The sequence below is a fragment of the Mugil cephalus genome, chromosome 20, assembly GCF_022458985.1.
Source record: "Mugil cephalus isolate CIBA_MC_2020 chromosome 20, CIBA_Mcephalus_1.1, whole genome shotgun sequence".
NCBI lineage: Eukaryota > Metazoa > Chordata > Actinopteri > Mugiliformes > Mugilidae > Mugil > Mugil cephalus.
This window is the reverse complement of record NC_061789.1, coordinates 19,905,334-19,928,161: the sequence shown is the minus strand read 5'-3', so window position 1 is coordinate 19,928,161 and position 22,828 is coordinate 19,905,334. Positions and strand designations below refer to the sequence as shown.

Below are 22,828 nucleotides of genomic sequence, written 5' to 3'. Positions count from 1 at the left end.
AATACCAACTTTATGATCCAGGCAGCTTTCTTCAGACGTCTATATCAGGCTGAAGTGACGCCGGTGACTGACATGTGGCAGCTGCGAGGACACCAGGAGAGGAGGGGCCCTGTAGGGTCATGACAGGTCAGCGGGTTAGAGGAATGCTGATAGGAATGCCCTGAGCGACGGCCAGGGGTGCAACTCATCAGCAGGACAACAACAAGGAACAGCAGGTCCCCCGGGAACCATGACACTGGACAACAGGCCCAGAGACTCACTGTGTGAAAGGGGGGGGGGGGGGGGGGGGGGGCGGGCAAGGCCTAATGACTAATGACTAATGTCAAAGCAGTTACAATAGACTGATATATTTAAACAAATTTCATCTTTTTTTCCACAGAGTAATTCTCCACTTTTGTCTGTCTTCTTTCCTTTTCCATCCAGTAAAAAAGAGAGTCAGAGTCTGAACCAAGCAGCAACCTCTGGGGCTGAGAATCAAGCTGTTGACAAATTCAAATTTACTTCCTCTAAAGCCCATTTGAAGCTGCCTCCAAAGTGAGCAAATCTCCACACACCTCCCTATTAAAATATTCATTTTTTGCAACAGTAATAAACATGTCCATGGCTGATTTCACTGTCTAAAGCTAATTTCTCCGATCACGACAGCTCTATGGGAGTGAGTTTTAATACATCTCACCTGTTTGCAGAATGCTAGGTGTTCCTGCTTTAAGGGATGGGTGGGTGACCTCTTTGCCCCCTTTTTGGATTAGCTGGGAGTTAGAAGGAAACGAGCACAGCTAAGATGGCAACGGCCAGAAACAGCCAGCTGAGCTTCAGAAGTGCTCTTCAGGAAACCTACGGGTGGCATCGGAGAGGATTGTTCGGACTGTTTTCATTTGCAGTCAGGGTTCTCCTCTCATTTTTGCTGGTATATTGAGCACTTTGTCCTGCACACTTCCACCAGGACACTTGCATGTAGCGCGCTGTGTACACTATCTACTGAAAGGGAGACGTTGGCTCAAATCAAAGATGGCGATGTGTGCACTCATCAGTTTATCTAGCTAGCTGCCACTTTTTGCAAAACCCTGTCAGTATTGGTTACCAACTAAGGAACCAAATAAATATGGGACGTTTATAACTTAACGTGTCGCTGCAACTTCCTCTGCAGTCATCATTCCTGGAAGTCTAAAGTCTATTTGACTGAGGGTAAAGAGAGTGCATTGTTGCATATCTGGGCACTCATTTGGCAAAGCCTTTTGCTGCACTTTGCAGCATAAATGCAATTATGCACAGAATAGTTACAACAAGTGTAACTGTGGAAGTACATAACAGCAGGAAAGGCACATCTCTCTCCCTAAAAGAGGCGTGGTCAGTAGCATGTGCATTCAAAGCCACAGACACTTAAACAGTCTGTTGGGAACTGGGCTAAAGCCACTGATATACAGGTGTGACAATGGGAATCATCTCTGCTGTCTTTTCAGCTGCAAGTTAAAAGACAGATTCATGAAACATGTTAGACATACATCAATCAGCCACAACATTAAAACCACTGACAGGAGAAGTAACCATCTTGTAACAATTCAATGTTGTACTGGGAAATTTCTGGACCTGGTATTCATGTGGATGTTACTTAGACATGTAGCACCCACCTAGAGCAAACCAGACACCCCCACCCCACAGTACTCCTTGATGGCAGCAGCTCTATCAGAACAAAATGGGAACGTTTTAACACCAATAAATGTAAAATATGAGGTTTGACTGAGGAAATGTCGCTCATGTGTGAAGGTATGTATAGTACGATGTAGTCGCAAAAAAACACACAAGTTGTTTTAAGAGGTTTTAAATTAATAGTTTATTTGAAGATGTTTGCAGTCACACTGAAAGCTTCACTGAAACCGAAGAGTTGAGGAAATCCGTTCACTAACATGTTTAGACCTTTAATCTAATGTAGACCACAGAAATGAACACAGTACTATAATGGTAAACACGTCGGCCTGTCTGAATCTGTACACACGGTTCACGTAATTCAGTCTGAACACGGAACCCATCTGGACGTGTGTGTCAGTGCAAATCAAAAAGTGTGTGCGAACGTGTGCGAGTGTGTGTGTGTGTGTGTCAGAGCTGCCAGAGCGTGCTGCATTAAGTGTGTGAAGGCAGATTCTGTGGAGGCTCCACTTCCAGATGGTTCGGGGCATCAGCTTCGTGTTCAACTGGGGCTTTTGCCTCTGTGAGAGAAGGGAGGAATACTCACTTAATAAAAACAAACACCACAAAACACACACAACACAACGTCACTCCTGGATGTGTCAATACTAGGGAGGTCTGATCAAGTTTGTTTTGCCACTCAATCTAATTCCCATCTTTCCATATTCAGTTATTGGTTGATCTGAATTTATTTAAGATTGGATGAGTTTTTCTAATCTTCCCTGTATTCTCTCATGTTCCTCATCTTTTCTTTTTTGTTACTTAGTCTGGTTGCATATCAAGTTGGTAGTACTGAATAACAATCTCTAACTACCACCTCGCCAAACATTTATGTGCAGTTTACAAACTGACTTGGTTTGGACTCGTCCTCTTCAGTTTTGGTTCATGGCAGGCCAAAAATAAATGATAAATAACTATTATAGATGGGGCTTGGATGAAGGCCGATATGGAGGCTTTAAAAATGCCTGGACATCCTGAGTCAATACCTTTATCTTCAGGTTCATGTGTCTGTGGTTGAAACTGTAGTTCTCCGTTAGGACCCGCAGGAGGTTGACCGTCTGCTGCCTGCTGCTCCTTCTGTCTCTGAGACATTTCCAGCACGGCCTGAAATAAAAAAATAAATGATGTGAATCTATCTATCTATAAATAAGTGCTCCTCTAGGATTACAAGTTAAATGTAATGAGATTCAGGTGTCGGTCTGTGATGTGTGGCACTCTGATCTTCACAACACATGATGGCATGGAAAAAAGAGCTTTCTGACTAGCTCAGAAAAAGACTTGTTGTTGCTTCTTCAGAATCTACAAACCCACAGTCAGACAGTCTGTGAGTAAATTGACAAGATTTAAGACGACTGTCAGTCAGCAAAGATCACACCATGAGCAAGAAGAATAAAGAGGACACAAAGGAACCCGGGGGAACTTCTAAGCAGCTGAAGGCCTCTCTCACATTGGCTGATGTTAATGTTCATGATTCCAAAACCAGCAGAACACTGAACAACCATGGAGCGATAAGGACAAAGATACTGTTCTCCAAAAGGAACATTTCTGCCCATCTGAAATTTGCTAAAAATCATGTGCACACCTCAGAAGACGTCTGGGTTATGTAGAGAGATGACACCAAATTAGAATAGTTTGATTTAAATGACAGGTTCATGAATCTTGAGATGAAAGACACTATTCCAGCATCAGTGCTTCCTCCTGTCCATGAAACATGAGGGCAATAATGTCCTTATTAGGGACAGTTTTTCTGCATCTGGACTAGGATGGTTTGTCATCACTGATGGACCAATCAATTCTGAAATATGCCAGTGAATTCTAAAAAAAAATGTTGTTTTTTTACAAAAGAAAGATTAAAGAAAAAATAAAGGAATTATATGGAACGGTCAAGTCAACGTCCTGACCTTAATCCAATAGAAGTATTGTGTGGGGACCTGAAGCAAACAGGTCATGAGAGGAAACCCACCAACACTTCAGAACTGAAATGGTTCTATATTGAGGAATGGGCTAAAATTCCTCCAAGCTTTAGACAACTGATCAGAAGTTACTGGAGACTGAAAACAAGACCTCACTTACTTTTGCATTTGACAAAGGTGTACAAATGATTCATTTTCTTGAACAAACAAATAAAAAAGCATAACTTTTCTGTTTTATCAGGAGTAACTATCAGGACTTATGTAAAAACCTGATGCTTTGAGTGATTTTATGCAGAAATGTGGATGCATATACTTTTAAATGGTACTAAACCTACAGACCCAAGTATTAAGTTTCTGAATTTCTTTCCTTGAATTAATTGTAGTGCAACTGTGCGGTGTGGGTTTGGTGGACACCACAGTAATAACCAGTGTTTGTTTCAGTGTTATATGTGTCATATGTCAATAAACCACATCATTCTCTCCCATTGGCCGTAACCTCTACCTCTGAAGGTGGAGATTTGGTACCCACCCAGTCTGAGTGGCCAAAGGTTATTTCACCTATCATCATTCTCTATCAACATTAGCATTCCCAGGTCTCTGGTCACCAGCTGCTCGTCTCTTCCTGTCCCTATGCCTCATGAGTCACATGGAGAGACAGTTACCTGCTGGTACTCTCTCTTCTGGGCCTCCAGGGCTTTGCCTCTCTCGTTCAGCAGCTCCTGCTCTTGACGCAGAGTCTCTGCCCTCCTCTTCAGCTCCTCCTCTTTGTCCCGGAGTTCAGCCTCAAATCGCTGCAGCTCATCCTCTGTGTACACGGGCTTGGTGTCCAGAGTCTGGAGAGACGTCAGGAACAGGCAGTTAAGACACATAATGTACAGCACTGCTGACAGGATGCCCATAGGCAGAGCTCACTCTGAAACTTCACAGTCCATTGTATGGAGACATTTTTGTGGTCTCCAAATTCTGCTGACATTCGGATTCACTTAATACAACTGGAAATCTACTCTTTAGCAGAACAAACTAAATCACCACATCCATATTAGACAGTTTGGAGAAAAGTGTCCCCCTTAAAATACACTCATCACACTAAAACGTGATGTCCACGCACCATAATTAAACAAAACACTTCTCCTTGTGCTCGAGTATTTAACTCCATCGCTCACACTTCCCCTCGCGCCCACTCACCCTGGGACTTGAACAACAGACCCTCCAATCGCCCGCCCACTCCCCCAACCTTCACTCCACCTTTGAGCTCTTTACCTCCCACTCTCTGGGATTATTGAACTCCCTCTTCTCTGTGGATCTGAGGAACTCCTCCAGGCTGACGAGCCGGTCTTTATTTGTATCCACCTTTTAACAGAGGACGGTTAAACCGAGTCAGTCGAAGCAGAGAAAAAAAAAGACAAATGGAAGAAAAATAATTAGGACTCACGTTTTTCATGACGTGCTCCCTCATCCTCAGCCTCTCTTCCTCCATCTCCATCATATCATCTTCCTCGTTCTTGGGGTCGTAAACTTTTTCCAGCTGGAGGAGGGAAATGAACAGATGTTAGCCGCTGATTCTGTGTCTGCTGTCAGACTAAATTCCATGAAACACGATGACCATCCATCCAAGAATTTAAGCTGTCTCATCTGGTTTAATTATAAAGCTGAGCAAGTTTTAGCCAATATACGCCTGTTTACCTCCTTTGTGAAAAGAGCCTCCAATTCCTGCTCATCTAGAACCCCATCTTCATTTGTATCTGAAACAAGCAGAGAACATATGATTTCTTTAGATTAAGCTCACCAGTATAAAATGTAGAATAAAGTTTTATGGCTGTCACCCACCATGCAGTTTAAAGAAGGTTTTGGGGTTAAATTCTTGAGGATCCAGTCCGTCTGTCTCTTCCCAAACTTCCCGCAGCTGAGCAACACTACCCTAAAGAAATGGAGCATAAGGAATAAAAAACATTATTCTCCTCTATTGTTTCCAATAAAAGCCAACATGGATGTGTTTGTCGCCTACAGGAGCGTTGACTTTAGGGTGCTGGCGGTGCTTCTCCTTCAGCTCCTGCATCCTCTTCTCCTCTTTCTCCCTCTTCTCCTGGTCCAGGCCCTTCAGGTACTCCCGCCTCTCGTGCTCCTTCAGCATCTCGTAGCGCTTGAACTCCTCATGTCTCTCGGCGTCGTAGTTCTCCAGGTCCTTGGTGGCCTGGAGGAGCGACACAAAAGCAATGAGGCGCAAAGTAAAACTTCAGCATCAAAAGAGTGAGTCTGATTTGTGCCATTCTGCTGCAATGTGAATTAAATGAAACAACCATTAGCCAACTAAGTCTTTTTATTCAAGGACAAAAAAAAATCTCTTTTCATTTATGCTGCAGCATCTTACAGTTGAGATTAGCAGCTCAAGATCTTTGGCCTCGAAGGTGTTCTGATTGTGTGGATCCAGATGTTCAAACTGTTTCAGCAGTGAGGTGTGGTCCATCTGAAGGCCTGTACAGCAGATACATGAATTAACAAGCACATAATGGGCTTCTTGGGTGTTCTTTTGTATTTTTATAATTTGTATATTTTAAAATATGTAAAATTTTAAAAGACAAGTCAGTCTTTAGAGAAGGCATACTCTATATTCTGTTTGTGAAAGGCAATACCAACGTGCACTGTGATCACTTATTTTTTTACAAACGTTTTATGCAGGTGTATTAATTATATACTCTGCATAAAGAATCTGTCTTTCACGCATATTTAGTTTTTTCTTTTTCAAACACATATTACATATAAAACTGCAAATAATTAAGCAACTACCACTACATACAGTAGATGCATGCTGCATCTGCATTTGTATTCTGTACCCTTTATTCAATATCAGTAATTAAGTGTAATGACATGTGAGCACTCACTCTGTGTGTTGGTGCTGTCCAGTTTGGCCTTCAGGAGCATCCTGAGACGAGAGACCTCCTGACGCTTCAGCTCATCCAAGCGGGTTCTTACATGATGGCCGACCAAGTCGAGCTCTTTACTGAGGCGGCCGTTCTGATGACAAACACAAGGTGAGTTAAACCAGTGTCAGTGTCACCTGTTAGAATGCAGAAGGTAAACAAGGAGGTTATTTCAGCGAGAATGGACAGAGACACACTCACCTTGATGTCTTCTGTGTTTGCTGTCTGCAATTTCTCTCTGAAGTGAGGGTCTGTCTCCAAAACCTCAATCACCTCTCTGAGATACCTGTCGTAGTACAGACCAGTGTCCTGCCGTGATAAAAGCAAGGTTACTCACAACAAAAGTAATCTCAAAAACAAGACATAACACCAGACTTTGGAGTAATGAGACCATTACCATGTTCTCCTCCTGTACTTCCTCTTTTGGCTCCTGGTTGCCTCCATTGCGATCTATGGGCACCGACCAGACACCGGCAGAAATGGAGAGAAGCAGCAGCCAGCCAGGATTCAGCTTCATCCTCCTTCAATATTAAGATCAATTATCCATAACAATCCATCAATAACATCAATAAGAGCATAAATTCAACTGCACTGTATCTACTGCACTGTTAAATGCAAGATATGACAAAACTCAATGAGTTTGCCAATAGTGCTCATATTAGTAATTTAGGAACTTTCAGACTAAGATCTTCTTAACTCTCTTGAGATAATTTGTCATAATGTTTTGCCACTAACGACCATATATCCAAAACACACCAGAGATAACAACCCTGATCACAAACTGCCTAACCCATGGCCAGTAAGTACATAAAATGATACTTACTGGCCACAGCAGCAGTAAAAATTGAGCCGCAACATATGTGGATTTTAAAGTCACTGATAGTCGGCTAGTGTTTACATATGCCGAGTTCAGCGACAGACTATAAGGGTATACGCAGATTAGCTACGGTTTACATATGAGTGTAATAGTGTAAGAAAGAAAGGTAATATCAAGATTTTTAAAATGAGTCTGGCCTATTAATTTCATTAAGGCTTATTAGCAAGAGGATGTAACACAATACACTTGGTTGAAGAGGCCAGACGTGCTACAAAATTGAACAGACACCACTTTTTTCTATGAGATCTTACAAAGTCTTTGTAATGTTCCTGTTTTAGCTATTGAGCGAACTAGCTTAAACGAGGACAACACGGATGCGGAAAGGCGTGACAGAGATTTCAATTCAACACAAACTGATTTCTCCGTGGACGTGGTCATACGTTAACATTAAGCTAACACAAACGTGAATTAATAGCTGATTTTGAACTAATTTTAGACATCGTTCCTTCATTAAGCGTCATTTTACAGGTGATATAGCAGATCCTGGTTTTCCATTAGCGGTCAGCTGTAGAAACGTCTAGCTCATTTCTTCCCGTGTTGTTCTTTACATCAGAATTTCAAATGAATCGTTCGTCTATTTAGGCAAACGTTAAAGGCACGGTTAAAACGCCCAATGCCACGAAGAATACTATTTAATTTATGTCTCTCACCGAGTTTGTGTTTCTATCTTCTGCTCCAAACCAAACGCGATCTGTATTTGGCGTCGGACAAAAATGACGTCACGAAAATGCAGCGTTGGAGCCAGAGTTGGTCCATGCGCTGCCTTCAGGAAATGTCGGAAATCATGCATGCCTTATTTGTAAACTGAAAACACGCGGTGGGAATAAAATAATTCGTGACATGCAAAGTGACGTCTGCTCATACCAGAAAATGAGGCGGATTTTAATTTACTTATAATTCCAGTTTTCTCGTCATTGTCAGTGTGAACGCATTATTATTCCTCGATTAAATAATAATAAGTGCAATAATGCAAAATATATACAAAGGGTTTTAATAGCTTTGAAAAATAGATTTGTTGTATATTAAATTCAGCACACAAACACAAAGTTATGGCAAATTGAAATAAATTAACATTGAAGGAGTCAACAATTGCACGTGATAATAAATTAAAGGTATAAATATTATTCATCAAAATTGTATCTAGGCCTACAATAACATTAACAGAAATAGAAAATCAGATATGGCACATAGAAAACACAATATTCCAAAATAAATAAAGCCAAAAATAAATAAGCAGTCACTCAATATAATAATTAAAAATATATAAAAACATGCGTAACAACATTTTCATCGTGACATCGTATTCAAATTTATATCAGTTTGACTGATGAAGGGTTATGATGATTGATTCAAACTTTCAATGCAAGGCTTGATCCAGTGTTTAGAAATCAATCTCTCTCATGTCAGTTGGTGTTCCGGGTCTTTCGCTCTCCACCTCCTCATCTTTCTCTGTAGGGAGCTGCTGAAGCCCACTTCTCAGTCGCTGTCGGAGGCCATATTCGATCATCTCACTGTAGCACTGCAGCACTATCTGGGGGACAAAACAGAGACTGTAAATGAGTTTTGTAATACCTGAAAGTGTCATCTTGTATTTGAAATGACTGTACAGACATCACTCACAGCATCTCAGTGTACTCACCAGGTCGGTCTGGCACAGCCCCGCCAGTGTTTCACTCGTGAGGGCCAGCTGGGTGGGCCCCTTGTTGCCCAGCCCTCGCAGTGCACAGTTCAGAGATGCTGCAGCAACAAGTGATGGTGGAGCTCCCAGAAAACGGGAGTCACAGACACACATGGCGGCTAGCGTGTCGCTGTGCCGCCTCAGGGTGCAGAGCAGCTCCTCATCAGAATCTCCTCTCTCCTGCACAGAGGCAAGAAAATGTGGGAGAAAGTCCTGCGGAGTCACTGCTGCTGTGTCCCATCGCAGGGTCGCGAGGATGACGCGCTCCATTTCCTGAGGGACCAAACAAGAAAATAGTTAGTTGTAGACCGGCGTGATGGGAACTGGGCTGTTTGTTTCTATGCGAGATGTTAAAGCTGGGGACGTAAGGTGCTCTACGGACGAGGTGAAACAAACACACCCTCAGGTCTGAAGGCTGGAAGCTGTATTCAGCTGCTGCACAGAGGGTGTCAGCTGTGACGCTGTCACACTCGCTGAGTTTGGAGGCGATGAGGATGCAGCCCGCAGCTAGGCAGTATGGTGAGACGGGTAGGGAAAGAGAAGCAGACAAGAACCTGTCCATCAGAGAGACGGACAGGGGGAAAACCGTCTCATCACAACCACACTCACAGCACACCTGGAAAGAAGATAGACAACGTCAGCATCAAAGCTACCACAATGACAAGAGTGGCTTTTTTTTTTTTTAGTTAAATTCTGAAACCTGAGCATGAGAGAGTTTCTTACCTCCAGAGCCCACTTGGCGAGCTCCTCCCTTCGCTCCGGATCCCGCTGGATGAGGGTGATGTAGAGCATGGAGGGAATGTACCGCTCCTCCACGTGAAGCAGCCTCTGGATCACCCGATGTCCCGACACTGTGGGGTCCCAGGCCGCTCGCAGCTGAGACGGTGCTCGGGCCCCTGCTTCACGCTGGCCCTGGTTCTGACTCTGGTCGTCCTCCACCTCCTCACACCACAGAGATACAGACATGCTTCTGTCCATCTCCCCAACTTGATGTAAAATAGGAAGTCCAAGAGGATATAACAAGCAAAAGCAGCCCAGAGTTTCAGTTGTGGCTCCTTTAGTGTCTTGAGGAAGGTGTTTGTTTTGCAGGTAAATAAAATCCCTGTAGACCCTTCTTGTTGAAATGAGTCTTCCTGAGGGGCTCTGCTAAATACCACTTCTCATGATCCTCCCTGAGTTTTATACCCAGCAAAGAGACTGAGGGGGAGTGGCCCAGAGCGAAGGGAGCATGGCGTAGAAAGGGGCGGGGACCCTCACGAGTGACATAAAATAATAAGACAAACAATAAGGCCTGCGCAACAATTGTTTCAACAGGTGGGAGAAGGAGAAAGAAGGAGAGCGAGGGGAGAAAGGGAGGCAGGGGAGGAGCGAAGAGGAGCAAACAAGAGAGGGAGTGGCCCGTAGGGACAGAGCAACAGCTTGTCTTCGACAGTGAATGAGAGAAGGGAGGAAAAGAAAAGGATACGGGGAGAGAGGCAGAGAGAGGGGAGAGGAAAGGTCATCTCCAGACTCTGACAATGGGCATGGATGACAAAAGGATGAGGGTGTTTGTTTACAACGAGAGCACGAGAGGAAATACGTCAAACACTGGATGGATGGATGGATGGATGGATGGATGGATGGATGGATGGATGGATGGATGGATGGATCAGTCCCATTCTATACTTAATAATTTCATATAAGTGTGAGTTCAGTGTGTCCCATTAAAGTTTAAGACAGTTGTTAGCAGGGTTGAAATCATTCTAATATTATAATCAACAGAAACAGAAAAAACAATCTAAATCAACAAAAATGAAACATGCAACTACACACACACACGTGTGTGTATGTATATATATATACAATAACCTTGTGTCTTTATATTAGAAATTAGAAATGCATCAGAATGGCAGATTCCAACATTTTAAATGTATGTTTGTTTTGTTTATCTGCAAATTTAAGATCACAGGAGGCTTTGCGGTTATGGCTCAGTAGGTAGAGCGGATTGTCCATGAACCGAAGGGTTAGCGGTTCGATCCCCTGAGTGTGCCATATGCCGAAGTGTCCTTGAGCAAGATACTGAACCCCCAGTTGCTCCCAGTGCAACTGGCGCTGGTGTGTGTGAATGTGTGTGTGCTTGTGTGAGCGGATGGGTGGATGTGTCTCTGACTGTAAAAGCGCTTTGAGTAGGTAGAAAAGCGCTATATAAGAGCAAGACCATTTACCATTTCTTTTTTATTTATTTATTTTTTTTTAACCATTTTTGGGGTTTTATTAAACACACAACCTGAAAGGGGGGTAAACATTCCTGGTATGTACAAACATACTTGGCAATAAAGTCTTTTCTGATTCTGACTTTAGGTGGAAACATGAAGCGACTCGGCCTCTAATGCTGCAGGAGTCTTTCTTGTCGTGTATCATCCATTAGTGATGGAGACCAGAAAAGATGGCAGAATGTGTTCATCAAAGTTTTGGCTCTCTCCCCTTTTTCTCTCAGAGGATCCTCATTGTCAAAGCAACCTGTGTCCCGTCGGCCTCCCCTCCCTGCGCCTGTGGCAATCTGCTGCTCGTGTTTAAAGAGCAGCGAAGCCACCGGGGAGGGCAGGGCGAGGTATGTGCAACAGACAGTGGAGCCGGGCAGGTCAATGAGCCGTATTGTCTCCCTTTACAAATCTGTGTCAGACAACAGCCCCTGGCCTTCTGCCTGCTGCTGGCTCCTCACACACACACACTTCACACATTCACGGGGTAGACACACTTTTCACACACTCCCCGGGGACCCCTCTGATGGTCACAATGGGGTCGCACTCACCAGTGGAGAATACAGATTGTATTTGACACAGTCATTACAGGTGGCTTTTCTCACATGTGGCAGCTCTCGTTTCAGATGGGAGTTAAATGGACGGCCACACCGACACCGTGACTTGATTTCAGCCCAGCATCAATAATTCATAGTGCAGTCGACAAAGACGATACAAAGAGGTGGCGCGCATTTGAAGTACAACTAAGATACAGTTTTAGAAAAAGAAAAAAAAAACATTTAAACTTGAAAAAACAAATTATATTACTTCTCCAGAAACTATGCCATCAATTTAATTTAATTTTCAACTTTTCTTTAAGTTAATCAGACTGGATGTTATAGGAGTAATGTAAATAATAATAATAATAATAATAATAATAATAAGGAAAAGAGTAATGCATCATTATACAGCCACATATTACAGCTGGTCAGATGAAGCTATAACAATCATCATTCAGACAGCACAATGGATTATGCTTTATGTACAATTTATAATTACATGAAAATACATTTGAATCTGAACTGCTGTCTTAGAGTTACACAATCTGAGTATATGTTCATGAAATCTACACTTGACTAAATGTTCCTCCATTGCAGTAATAAACTGGATCTAAACAGTGAATACACAGTTCAACATAAGTCTATTCTTGTTTTTAATATGTGACTCTGATGTTTGATTGCTGTATAAAATAGTTTCCTTTTAAATGAAACACGTTTTGGAGAGAAATCTCTGAAACAAAACTTGAGACAACAAAACAGAACATTTCTGTTTAGTTGTCTCAAGTTTTGTTAATAATATATTATAAGCTGCATGAGAAATGTGGTTTGCAACAAGACAAAAACACATAAATCATTCAAATGATTATCACAGATTGAGAAAAGGTAAGGTATGTGACTAGGAAAAAGCAACATAGGCTAACATAAAAGCAATAAGAGATTATTCAAGCTAATTTTCTATTAATGAGTGAATTAAAGTATTGCACTTTGGAATGTCTTTGAAGAAGCAGCAGCAGGTCTTTATTTTAGGGTTAGCAGGTGTTTGCAACAATTTGATTTTAGCAAACTTTTAATTGCCTAACAGTCAGAATGGTTGTTATCTTACAGCACGAAAGTTTGCCTTGTAGGTAAAGAAGTTTCATGAACTCTCTTCTTACTCCTCAGGTTAATTTTCAGCAAAATTAAAGAGAGAGTGAATCAAGAGTCTCTGTGCTGACTGAAAAAAAGGTGAAACCTTTCAAATCAACACATTAAGGCGTCTGAAGGGCTCAAACAGAGCAGATCCACAGCCACATCATCGAGTGCAGCTTTTCTAAGACGCTCATAATGACTCTGTAACACTCGGTTGATTGTGGCATTAGTGAGAGAATATTGGGTTTAAAGCTGTCGACAAGGCCGTAGCCTACAAAACATGCTTTGAGTCGGACTGAAAGCAGATTGAGTTTGAATGAAGGGATGAGTTAAGGGTGGCCCCACCAGCCAACTGAGGTCAGCCCGGGATGGACAGAGAGGAACAGAGTGACAGATCGTGGGCCTGTTTAAGCACCCTGTTAAATTCATACATCGCAGCTGTATTCAAACAACATGGATCGAGGGGGTAAGAGACAGCGACGAGCCAAAAGAGGAGCGCAGCGGGTCCTGAGAAGGGGGTGTGGCTGCCCGCCCCTCATTTTCCAGCTCATTTCCCGGGACAGTGGAGAACAGAGGTCCTATTTTCCCCCCGGCTATTCACCTCATACAGACACCTGCTGGTCAGAGGGGGAGGAGAGGGGAGAGGCCAAAGTTTAACCAGTTCACAAGTCACTACATAAACAAGTACTGTAGTTAATACTTGCTCAGGCTGTGAATCCAAGATTACACTTTTCAGATTTATCCTTCTGTCCCAACGTTATATTAGCTGTTACTGATGTTATCACTTTACTGGAGTATTTTCGTTTAAAAGTGGTTAAACTACGAATACCTTCTACTTAAATAAAATCAGAAAACTCAGTGTGGACTCAATGTGTCACAAGTAAATTGATTCAGTTTTACAGAAAGCACAAAACTATCAGCACCATTTTAGAAAAATAAAAGTGCACACTATTGCGGGAAGGCCCTTTAGAAATGATTGTGCCTATTTATGTGTTGATGTGGATGGTTGTGATATTGTTTTTTTTTTGTTTTCATATTTATATTAAACTCAGATCGTGAATTTTGACAAGGGCATAACAATACATTGAATACATTACTTCAATCTGAATTTAAAACAGTAACTAACAGCTGAAGATAAATGTAGATGATAATTGTCATTGTTACAACAGAACAGATTTGTGATTTTTGAAAGTTGAATTGACGCACAATATGTGTATTATATATTGACTTCTGCTAACAGTCAGGACATGAAATGAATGTGTAACACTCAAAGTAATATAAAACAAAACTGGAGTGCTTTCTTAAGATTCAACCATTTATTTTGGTGACAATCAGCAGAAGAAAATGCTATGACATGATACAGATTATTAAGCTATAAGGCATGCAAAACCTTTGCATAGGGATGGAATGGCATCTTAAAGTACTAACAAGAGGCTGCCAGTTTATTCTTCACTTCTTCCCTTTTCAGGATAACTGGTGAGAGGACAGTATTAGAAAAGATAAAATGCACTGAAGGTATGCAGGGCTGAAACAGAGGGATATAGTTATATAATAATTGGCAGCATCAGTAGGAGAATGGCAAAGGGCATGTAAACAAGCAGTAAAAAACGCAAGGGTTTAAACATCCTGGAACATTCACAGACAGGAAAGACGCCTCAATGGTGCCCCCTACCGCTGACAAACAGCAACAACAGTCTTCACCAAACAGTCTTCATTCCTTCTCATTGGATATACTTCATATATATAAATATCTTTTACTTTTTAGTGAGTGTCAGTCCACCAGTTGACCTACAGACTCAAGGGTAGGTGGGGCCCTGCGCTGAATTAGAAGACGCAGCTCCGGCCTGCGATGGGCTGAGGAGGCGCTGCGTCTCGCTGGCTTGAGAGTCTGGGCTCTCCTCCTCTAAGCTGGATGGGGCGTAGAGACCAAGAACCTGCAGCACCTTCAGAGGAAGCTCCTGGGACAGGCAGCAGAGGAGAGAGAAGAGAGTCAAGCACTGTGCATGTCAAACATGGAAGAGTTGTCATTTGAAGAGCCAGGTGTCCACAACTGTAGGTAAACTTGCATCAGAAAGTTGCAGGAATGTTGCACATGCTTCTATATTTCTTTGAAGAACGTTTGTTTAACCGAAATGAGTTATTCAGACTAGTATGTAGTTCATTTTGAAATAAGGATTAATAAGGATTTTGGTAAGTGTCATAGAGAGTAGATCCAATAAAAGAAAAGTAAAAGCGGAAAGTAAAATCAAAGATATTTGAACAGACATGATTGATCAGTATTACAGTGAAAATGTGCAACGTTGATGCACAGTTGGAACAAATTAATCCACTGCCAACATGACATGCCTTTTGACTTGGGGAGGTAGACAGTCTGGCATAATATTACAGAAATATATATTTTTACGCTTACTGTTTAATAATAATATGATATTTAAATTAGGGAATGGTTGGTAATGATGGTTCCTATGAGTATAAAGAAGAAAACTTGCTGTAGTATGATGTACTACACAAATCTGTATTCTTTTGTCAAACCTTCCTCTGAACTTTGCTTTTATTGTGAAATATAGGATAACATATTGGAAAGTGTCTTTGGACAATTGGACAAATGGAAACATGTGGCAGGTCTCACCTCAGAAATAAAGCCCAAAACTGACAATGCTGGATTCTGAAAGGCTTCACAAGTTGAAAATGTTGCCAATTGCTAGTTTAATGCTTAGAAATGCATTATACTGTATTTTACAAGCTTACTGATCAATGTTTAAAGCAACGTATGAATCTTTAGATTAAAAGCTAAACGGTGCCTCCTTAGATAAAATCATTAGAAATGCATCATGAAACACAAGCACAGTAGAAAGAACGTTTACTGCTGCAGCTCTGTGCAGAGCGGTGAGGTGTGCATCGTCTTACCTTGCACTGGACCAGCTGCAGGAAGATTGCCTCAGCTCCACGCAGAACACTCAGCAGGTCCAGCCTCATGGTCAGCTCGTTAATGTGCTGCAGACCAGCCACAGCGAGGAACATTAAAACTATTATATACTATTTATGGAAAAAGTCACTGTAATCTTGTGATGGGGTCACATGTGCTCACCTTCAGAATGGTGTTGAAGTCGTGGTCTGAGCCGATCAGTTCTCCTCGCTGCGACTGGAGGATGGAGCAGGCGATCAGCAGGTGGAAGTTGTCACATGGAAGTCGAGTCCAGAGGACCTGAGGGAGACAAACAAGCGGTGAAATGTGGAGTCAAGAGCCAGTCACTCACAATACTCCATGTAACGGCCTAGACAAGACACAGATGTGGCAGTTACACCATAACAATCAGTGCATTCACATGCGCGTGAAAAAAACTAATTATTGCCTTAATCTGATTCTAACTGGAGAACATAAGTGCATGTAAACACGTTACTGATTTTTACTCCTTTGTATCAAGCGATAATAGTTAGAAAAAACATTCTACAAGACAAATTCTACTCACCTCCCACAAAATGAGGATGTCCTCAAAGGAAAACTCTCTCTTGAACCAGATGAGCAGCCAGCGGAAACAAAAGCAAAGAGAGCCGCTGTCCTGAGAGTCTGAAGGACAAGAGGAAAACTACTATCTTAAAAAAAGAAAATTAAATGTCTTATAAATAATAGTTCTATTGGGTGGTTGTGCAACATCCTTTGCTTTACTTTGTCCATGCCCCTAATTATCAGTGCAATATTCAAATAACTTAAGCTATGAGTGTCCAGCTTTGCCTCAGGGGCTGTTTCTTTTTATTTATTTATTTTTATTATTATTTATTGACTCTCATTCAGTGTGAATGGTTGCTTACTGACCCAGGAAGTCACACAGCTCCGGGTCCAGAGCCTTCAGCAGGATACTGAGCTGAAGGAGCTGCTGTTTCATGGCCTCCTGAGACTCTTCAAAGTTCTGGTGCTGTACAGAGAAAAAGACACAAAAGAAGACACATCTAATCACTGTCTCCCCAATACTTGATTATTAATACAGGCCACTCTTCATTAGACAGTAACTGTGGTGTCACCAGGCAGCTGACCATTTACTTACTCTTGGAAAAATGGTATAAATTCAGTACTGTAGGAATATTTGAATGTGTACTGTGTCTTTAAATGTCAATCATAATAACTATTTATTGAATGTTTTTTTCACAATGAGCAATGAAGTTATATTTAGACTCAGTCATTCTGTATTGGTTTATGTTGATTACTTTGTCCTCATTCAACAACACAGCCTCCAAAGAGTCAAAGTGCAGACAGAGCATAAACGTGACCTGCTCTGAACCAAGATTCAAAGGTCACAGGTTCACTGTAGAAGTGATATCTTCCTCTTACCACCAGCTCCATGAAGCCTGTCAGACACCAGAAGGACTCCACCTCGTTCTGTGTGACGAACAGGATGGGAGACAGGAGGTCACTCATCCCCTGGACATAACCTGGGCCGAGGAAGGAGGAGACAAAGCAAAGGTGATAAAGTGTCAGATCGGGTGTCGCTGTGCTGCTTAGATCATGTGAACTGAAGGATTTCTCTTCAGGCAACGTTATCTTAAATTTCAAGGGAAAGAAGAAAGTATCTTCCAAATAACTTATTTTCTAATATTTCTGTGGTTTCTAGTGTAATTGTTTCTGGTTATTTAGATAAAAATTTCTTAATCTGTTTATGAATATGAATTCTATTATTTTTCAAAGCTGTTTGTCTGTCGTACTGAATTATTGATGATTGCTTATTAAGATTACTAAGAAACAATGACTAGCTTGTCACATGTGGTAGCTGACTTGAATTCGCCAGCATACGCACCGAGATCAAAGTTGTACATGCAGTAAGTCATCAGCACGTCGTGGAGCAGAGTCAGCCCTGGGTTGTCGTTTCCAGAGAAGAACGTGTTGTGTCTGTCTGTCCTGCTGACGTCTCTCTCTGTCACAACAGAACAAAAGCAGTTCACCATCTGCGGCAGCTCTGACAGGCAGCTGACTGGAAACATACACACAGCTCAGCTGTTATCTGACAGACAGCGGGGCTGACCTATCAGGCTTCTGTAGCCTCTGAGGAAGGAGTTTCTCATCTCCTGCTCTTCGCTGACAGACTTCCACTGCACCTTCATTCTGAAGTACTCATCCCTGCACACACAGAGGGGGGCACTGTTAAAGCAGCTCACTACCTTAAAGGAAGAGTTCTACATGTGGGATGTGTGCAGGATCAAAAATACCAACGTTTTAACCCGAAGAATGTCCTCCCTTTCCTTGGCAGTGCTGTTCCACGGATAGAAACCCAGGAGGAACTTCCATACCTCCTTCCTTAGTGATGGCGTGACACCCTATAAGACACAGGCACAATATTAAAGACTTGGCCTCTGGGTGAAAGTATTAACTATAGATGGTGTGATAAAGGATTCACTGTCCCACCCCTCTGAACACGATTTCTTTGACCCTCTCTGGGTTCTTCACACGGCCCTCAGAGTCCAGAAACTCCTCCCACTTTTCCAGAGGTTGTCCCCTGGTTACGTCTGGTCTAGGACCAAGCTCCACGCCCTTGATGGAAAGAGCAGAAGCAGAAACATCAACTACCAACTTATGATTCAGTCTCTATGTGTTAGACAACCATTGCAATCTTTTGTTTTGTGTCCCTCTCTTACACAGTTGATGAGTTCAAATCCGGGCTCTTCATCAGGCTGGGGGGGCAAGCGAGGATCGTGAGAAGAACGCGAGTTGACGGGGAAGTCTGGAGGCCGAAGTGCTGCCCTAAAGAAATTTGTGACTTTGGAGAATCCACCGAATGTTGTGGCGTAAGGGTCATGGATAAACCTCTGTCCACGTTGAAGAAAGAAGAGCGGTAAAAAAAAAAAACAGAGGAGACGTTTGTTCTCACTGGTGCTTTTGTTTTAACAAACAGACATTTTATTATTGTGTACACTCAATACTCTGTAATTCATTAGTGTTCCACTAAAAATGTGCATGGGACTTGAGATATCGGCTGGAACATTAGTCACCAGAGAGACGTCTGCTAATGCGGTTTAAAATGGTTAGAATGTAATTACCGTGACGAGATCCGAGCCTCCGTCATCAAACAGATTAAGTCTGTCGAATGACTGAGACAGAGCACCTGGGTCGTGGGGGTAGGCGAGGAAGAGCCGCCCGTCGACTGGTGACCTGAAGAAAACAACATAAACCATATGATGTTCTTCATACTCATGGGACTTATAGACAAAGACGTAAACATCCTGTTTACAACAACATACTGGTTCATGAGCAGTGAACGCCCTTACAGTAACAACTCAGCATGGTGGTACTTACTGGTCCAGGATAATGTAACGTTGCATTGTCCTCAGTAGTTCCCTGGTTCCTCCTCTGTGGAAGTGCAACGCAGGCAATGGGTGGCCACCTCTGCTTGTGAACACCAGAAAGTTTCGACCCAGGGAGAATCTGGCCTTTCGGACAGAGTACAGCTCTGAGAGAGGCAGAGAGAACGCCCACTGACCTGCAAGAGACAAGAGTGATTTCTGGTTTTATACATGCTTTTTTTACACAAGCCTTTGGCCAAACTGTCAGTAAACTGCACCTGATTCTCCGACTGGGACATGTTCTCTCTCCTTCTTCACTGTGCTGATTACTGCCCAGTCCGGCTCATACCCAGGGTCAAAGTTCGTGTCCTCCTCGCCTCCTTCACCGTCCTAATTATTGGATGAGAATCACATTTTGATAAATAACATGCAAACATTTTTGACTATTTAGCAAAAAGATGGTGACTGACCTTTCTGCTGTAGAGTACAGCGGGAGCGTGGCGACCCGCATCCTCCAGTGGACTCCACTCTAATGCCGGCACCCCAGCCTGAAACAAATGAATGTGGGTCAGTTATCCCAGTCCTTTCTGGTACTTCTTTGTATCTGAACAGAGCTGGCTCACACAGATTTTCTTACCCGCTCCACAATGCGGATAAACCCTGGGATGGTAGTGTCCTGGTTACTCCTCTTGGCATTTGTGTGGAGGTACACCCCCTCCTTCTCAAATATCAGCTGAAGAAGGAAAAAAAAAAATCCCACATAAACCTAAAGCAGCCGAAAGGAACTGCAAAATGTAATCAGGCAAATTTCAGAGGCTAAAACTGAATATATATCTTTTCTTCTTTCTTTCTAATTTGAACAAGAACAAGTAATTAAACATATAGCAAAATATACAAACAAAAAACAACAACAACCAAAGAGCCAAATAAGTTTGTTTTTGCATGTTAATAAAGGAGGTCAAAACCTATCTAGTCCCACCCCAACACCGTACATGAGTAATTAATAATTAACCCACTTCAAAATAACAACAATAATAATACTATAATAAAACAAACAGTCATAAAGAGAAAGGGAAAGAAAGAAAGAAAGAAAGAAAGAAAGAAAGAAAGAAAGAAAGAAAGAAAGAAAGAAAGAAAGAAAGATGTTAACCTTAGCAGTCTCATCCTGGTACCTTTTAAAAATAATGTTTTTATACTTCCCATGTTTCTCAAACTATATCCTTCCTCCCTCTGACTAAACATTCCCTGAATATTTCTTGGTAGCTGATTATTTTTTGCTTTGAACATGGTTTGTGCTGTTTGATATTCTACTTGATCCGTGAACTTTAACAGTTTTGACCGAAGAAACAGTGAAAGTGGGTGATTGTTATTAACTTCTCTTTTCAGAATAAACAGAGATTGTAGAAAGCTCAGCACATCAGATTAAACATAGAGAAACGACAGAACTGTACAGAAGTGATTTGTCATCCAGAACCTGCTTTGCTTTATTTAATACTGCAATCCATTTTGAGACGTTGGACTGTAAATCTTTTAAAATTTTCATAAATCATTACTCCAAGAAGTTTTCTGTTACCCTTTTAACATCCACCCCATCAATTTGAATCTGTACTTTACAATTAATGATTACTTTTAACGTCTATTGATATTTTGATTATTTCATCATAGTTCCTTCCATGAGTGTCAAAAATACTGGGAAGTTCACACATAATTTCCCACTAACAAGGATTAAGAAAACTGGAATCTGAGGTTTAAATTCGTGTTCATATGAAATATAAATGAAAGGCCTGTTCATTAGACGTCTAACCCACACTGTGGCAGGTGACCAACATAACAAAGAGCGAATAAATGACAGTAGAAGGTCACATGATGGCAGCAGGATGACTCCTCAAGACAGGTCCGTGGGTGAAAGCAAGTCAACCGACTTGAGTGGACTTTACTACGATTAACTTCGGTATTAATCCATCGCGTGTCTGTGATCATAGACATGACCATCCGCTATCTACACGACGGAGTTCGAACTTTTTTTCCTCCTGCCAGATGAAAACGAACGTAGCTGACAGAGAGTCCTGCTTTATTTGATCGAACGTTATTGAAAACCGATGGCTAGCTTGAACAGTCAACGTGAGCTAATGCTGTCGGCAAGCTCGAGCAGCTCCACCACAATACCACAATACAGTTATCAACGTTCATACACATTGGAACTGCCACTGGAAATTACAAAGGAAAAGAAAGTTGGGAATACCTTGTAATCCTCAACGCTTTGCTCCATTTTCCTGTCTCCTGTGTCGCTGCTGCGTTCTTCCAAAACAATTCCTACGTCATACTTCCGGTTCACGTATAGCCCCGCCCACCAGATGCCTACGCTCCTTTTTTTTCTTTTTTTTTTTACTTTATTTACAGTAAGCCACACTGTTGTATTTAATGATACGCTTGCACGCTTATGTGAAGTAATAATATTGAATACATTTAAAATTAGTCCTTGTGATATGTGTTAATGTAGTTCCCTACAATAACCACTGGAGAGCAGAAAACATTCACGACTTTCACAACACCTTATCCACAATGAAAAACAGGCCAGACCAGAAAACTGATGATTAACCAGTTTTGCATTTGCACCATTACTCTTGTTGTATCCTGTCCTAGGGTGACCTATATAGTGTGTGTGTATGTATATAAACACTACCGGGGAAAAGTTTAAGAACATCCCAGTTTTTCCATTTTTTTTTTTTTTAATTATTGAAATTCAAGCAGTCCAAGTCCAATTAAAAGCTCGAAATGGTACAAAGGTAAGTGGTTAACTGCCAGAGGTTAAAAAGAAAAAGGGAAGGGTTGCCCAAAACTGAAGAATAATGTACATTTCACCATTATACAAAGAGGCCTTTTTCAGGGAACAAAAATGGGTTAACAGCTAAAAGCTGTTTTACATCAATGGAGGCTGATCAACCCTTAAATGTTGGTGCTGCCAGTTCCTACATGTCCCAACTTTTCTTGAGTATTTCCAATCTGCTCTGTCTGTATAAAAGTAGCGTTGGAACACACTGAGGTACAATAACATAGTGAACATTGTTTGAGCAGTACTGTACTGTACAAAATGGTGTGTTGGTTTAAAAATGTTGAGAAAAAGGCATTCAGCAATTGAAGAGACATATGTTGTTATAACACTTAAAAATGCTGGCCTTTCCAACAGGGAAATTGCGTAGAAAGGTGAGGTGTCTGTGACTGCAGTTTCCTTCTCCAGCCAAAGGGTCTCAGAAACTGGGGCGAACTCTGACAGGAAGAGGTCTGGCATAACAAAGTCAGAGGACGAGTTTGACAGGTGGTTCACAGGACAACAGCTTCAGGCCCATGTTAATAGTGGGTCCAGTTTATTGGCCAAGAATGTGTGCATATACAAGTAATTTGCAAAGAGAAGACTTTGAGTTGCAGTTTTGGTAGGTCGAGTCCAAACTATGCCAGAATTACCTCTGGAAAAAAAGAACAAGATGGCAAGCTTGAAAACACTTCAACCCCATCAAGCTGGTTTGACATAAACTGAACAGAAGAATGAAAGCCAAGCACCCTACAAGTACCACACATTTATGG

General features: G+C 41.9%; 3 protein-coding genes across 3 annotated transcripts; all 3 read right to left on the bottom strand.

Moving 5' to 3' along the window:
- Positions 1 to 1,806: 1,806 nt before the first annotated feature.
- On the bottom strand, positions 1,807 to 8,154 carry nucb1 (nucleobindin 1). The gene is made up of 13 exons (XM_047572758.1): positions 8,042 to 8,154; positions 6,912 to 7,035; positions 6,716 to 6,823; positions 6,476 to 6,608; positions 5,965 to 6,068; positions 5,602 to 5,787; positions 5,424 to 5,514; positions 5,280 to 5,338; positions 5,029 to 5,121; positions 4,857 to 4,946; positions 4,259 to 4,429; positions 2,670 to 2,787; positions 1,807 to 2,204 (listed from the first exon to the last, which is right to left on the bottom strand). The coding sequence occupies exons 2-13, from the start codon at positions 7,029 to 7,031 to the stop codon at positions 2,119 to 2,121; spliced, it is 1,359 nt and encodes a 452-aa protein (XP_047428714.1). The 5' UTR covers positions 7,032 to 7,035; positions 8,042 to 8,154; the 3' UTR covers positions 1,807 to 2,118.
- A 212-nt stretch (positions 8,155 to 8,366) lies between these two features.
- Positions 8,367 to 10,464, bottom strand: ccndx (cyclin Dx). The gene is made up of 4 exons (XM_047572397.1): positions 9,793 to 10,464; positions 9,470 to 9,685; positions 9,031 to 9,342; positions 8,367 to 8,922 (listed from the first exon to the last, which is right to left on the bottom strand). The coding sequence occupies exons 1-4, from the start codon at positions 10,045 to 10,047 to the stop codon at positions 8,773 to 8,775; spliced, it is 933 nt and encodes a 310-aa protein (XP_047428353.1). The 5' UTR covers positions 10,048 to 10,464; the 3' UTR covers positions 8,367 to 8,772.
- A 3,813-nt stretch (positions 10,465 to 14,277) lies between these two features.
- On the bottom strand, positions 14,278 to 21,614 carry tbc1d17 (TBC1 domain family, member 17). Its single transcript, XM_047572577.1, has 17 exons — positions 21,489 to 21,614; positions 19,884 to 19,979; positions 19,717 to 19,794; positions 19,525 to 19,636; positions 19,260 to 19,443; positions 19,004 to 19,115; positions 18,602 to 18,772; positions 18,372 to 18,497; positions 18,180 to 18,283; positions 17,992 to 18,086; positions 17,767 to 17,883; positions 17,304 to 17,404; positions 16,791 to 16,890; positions 16,447 to 16,544; positions 16,065 to 16,181; positions 15,884 to 15,970; positions 14,278 to 14,934 (listed from the first exon to the last, which is right to left on the bottom strand). Exons 1-17 carry the CDS (start codon positions 21,513 to 21,515, stop codon positions 14,773 to 14,775), a joined length of 1,887 nt encoding a protein of 628 aa, XP_047428533.1. The 5' UTR covers positions 21,516 to 21,614; the 3' UTR covers positions 14,278 to 14,772.
- Between the last annotated feature and the right edge of the window lie 1,214 nt (positions 21,615 to 22,828).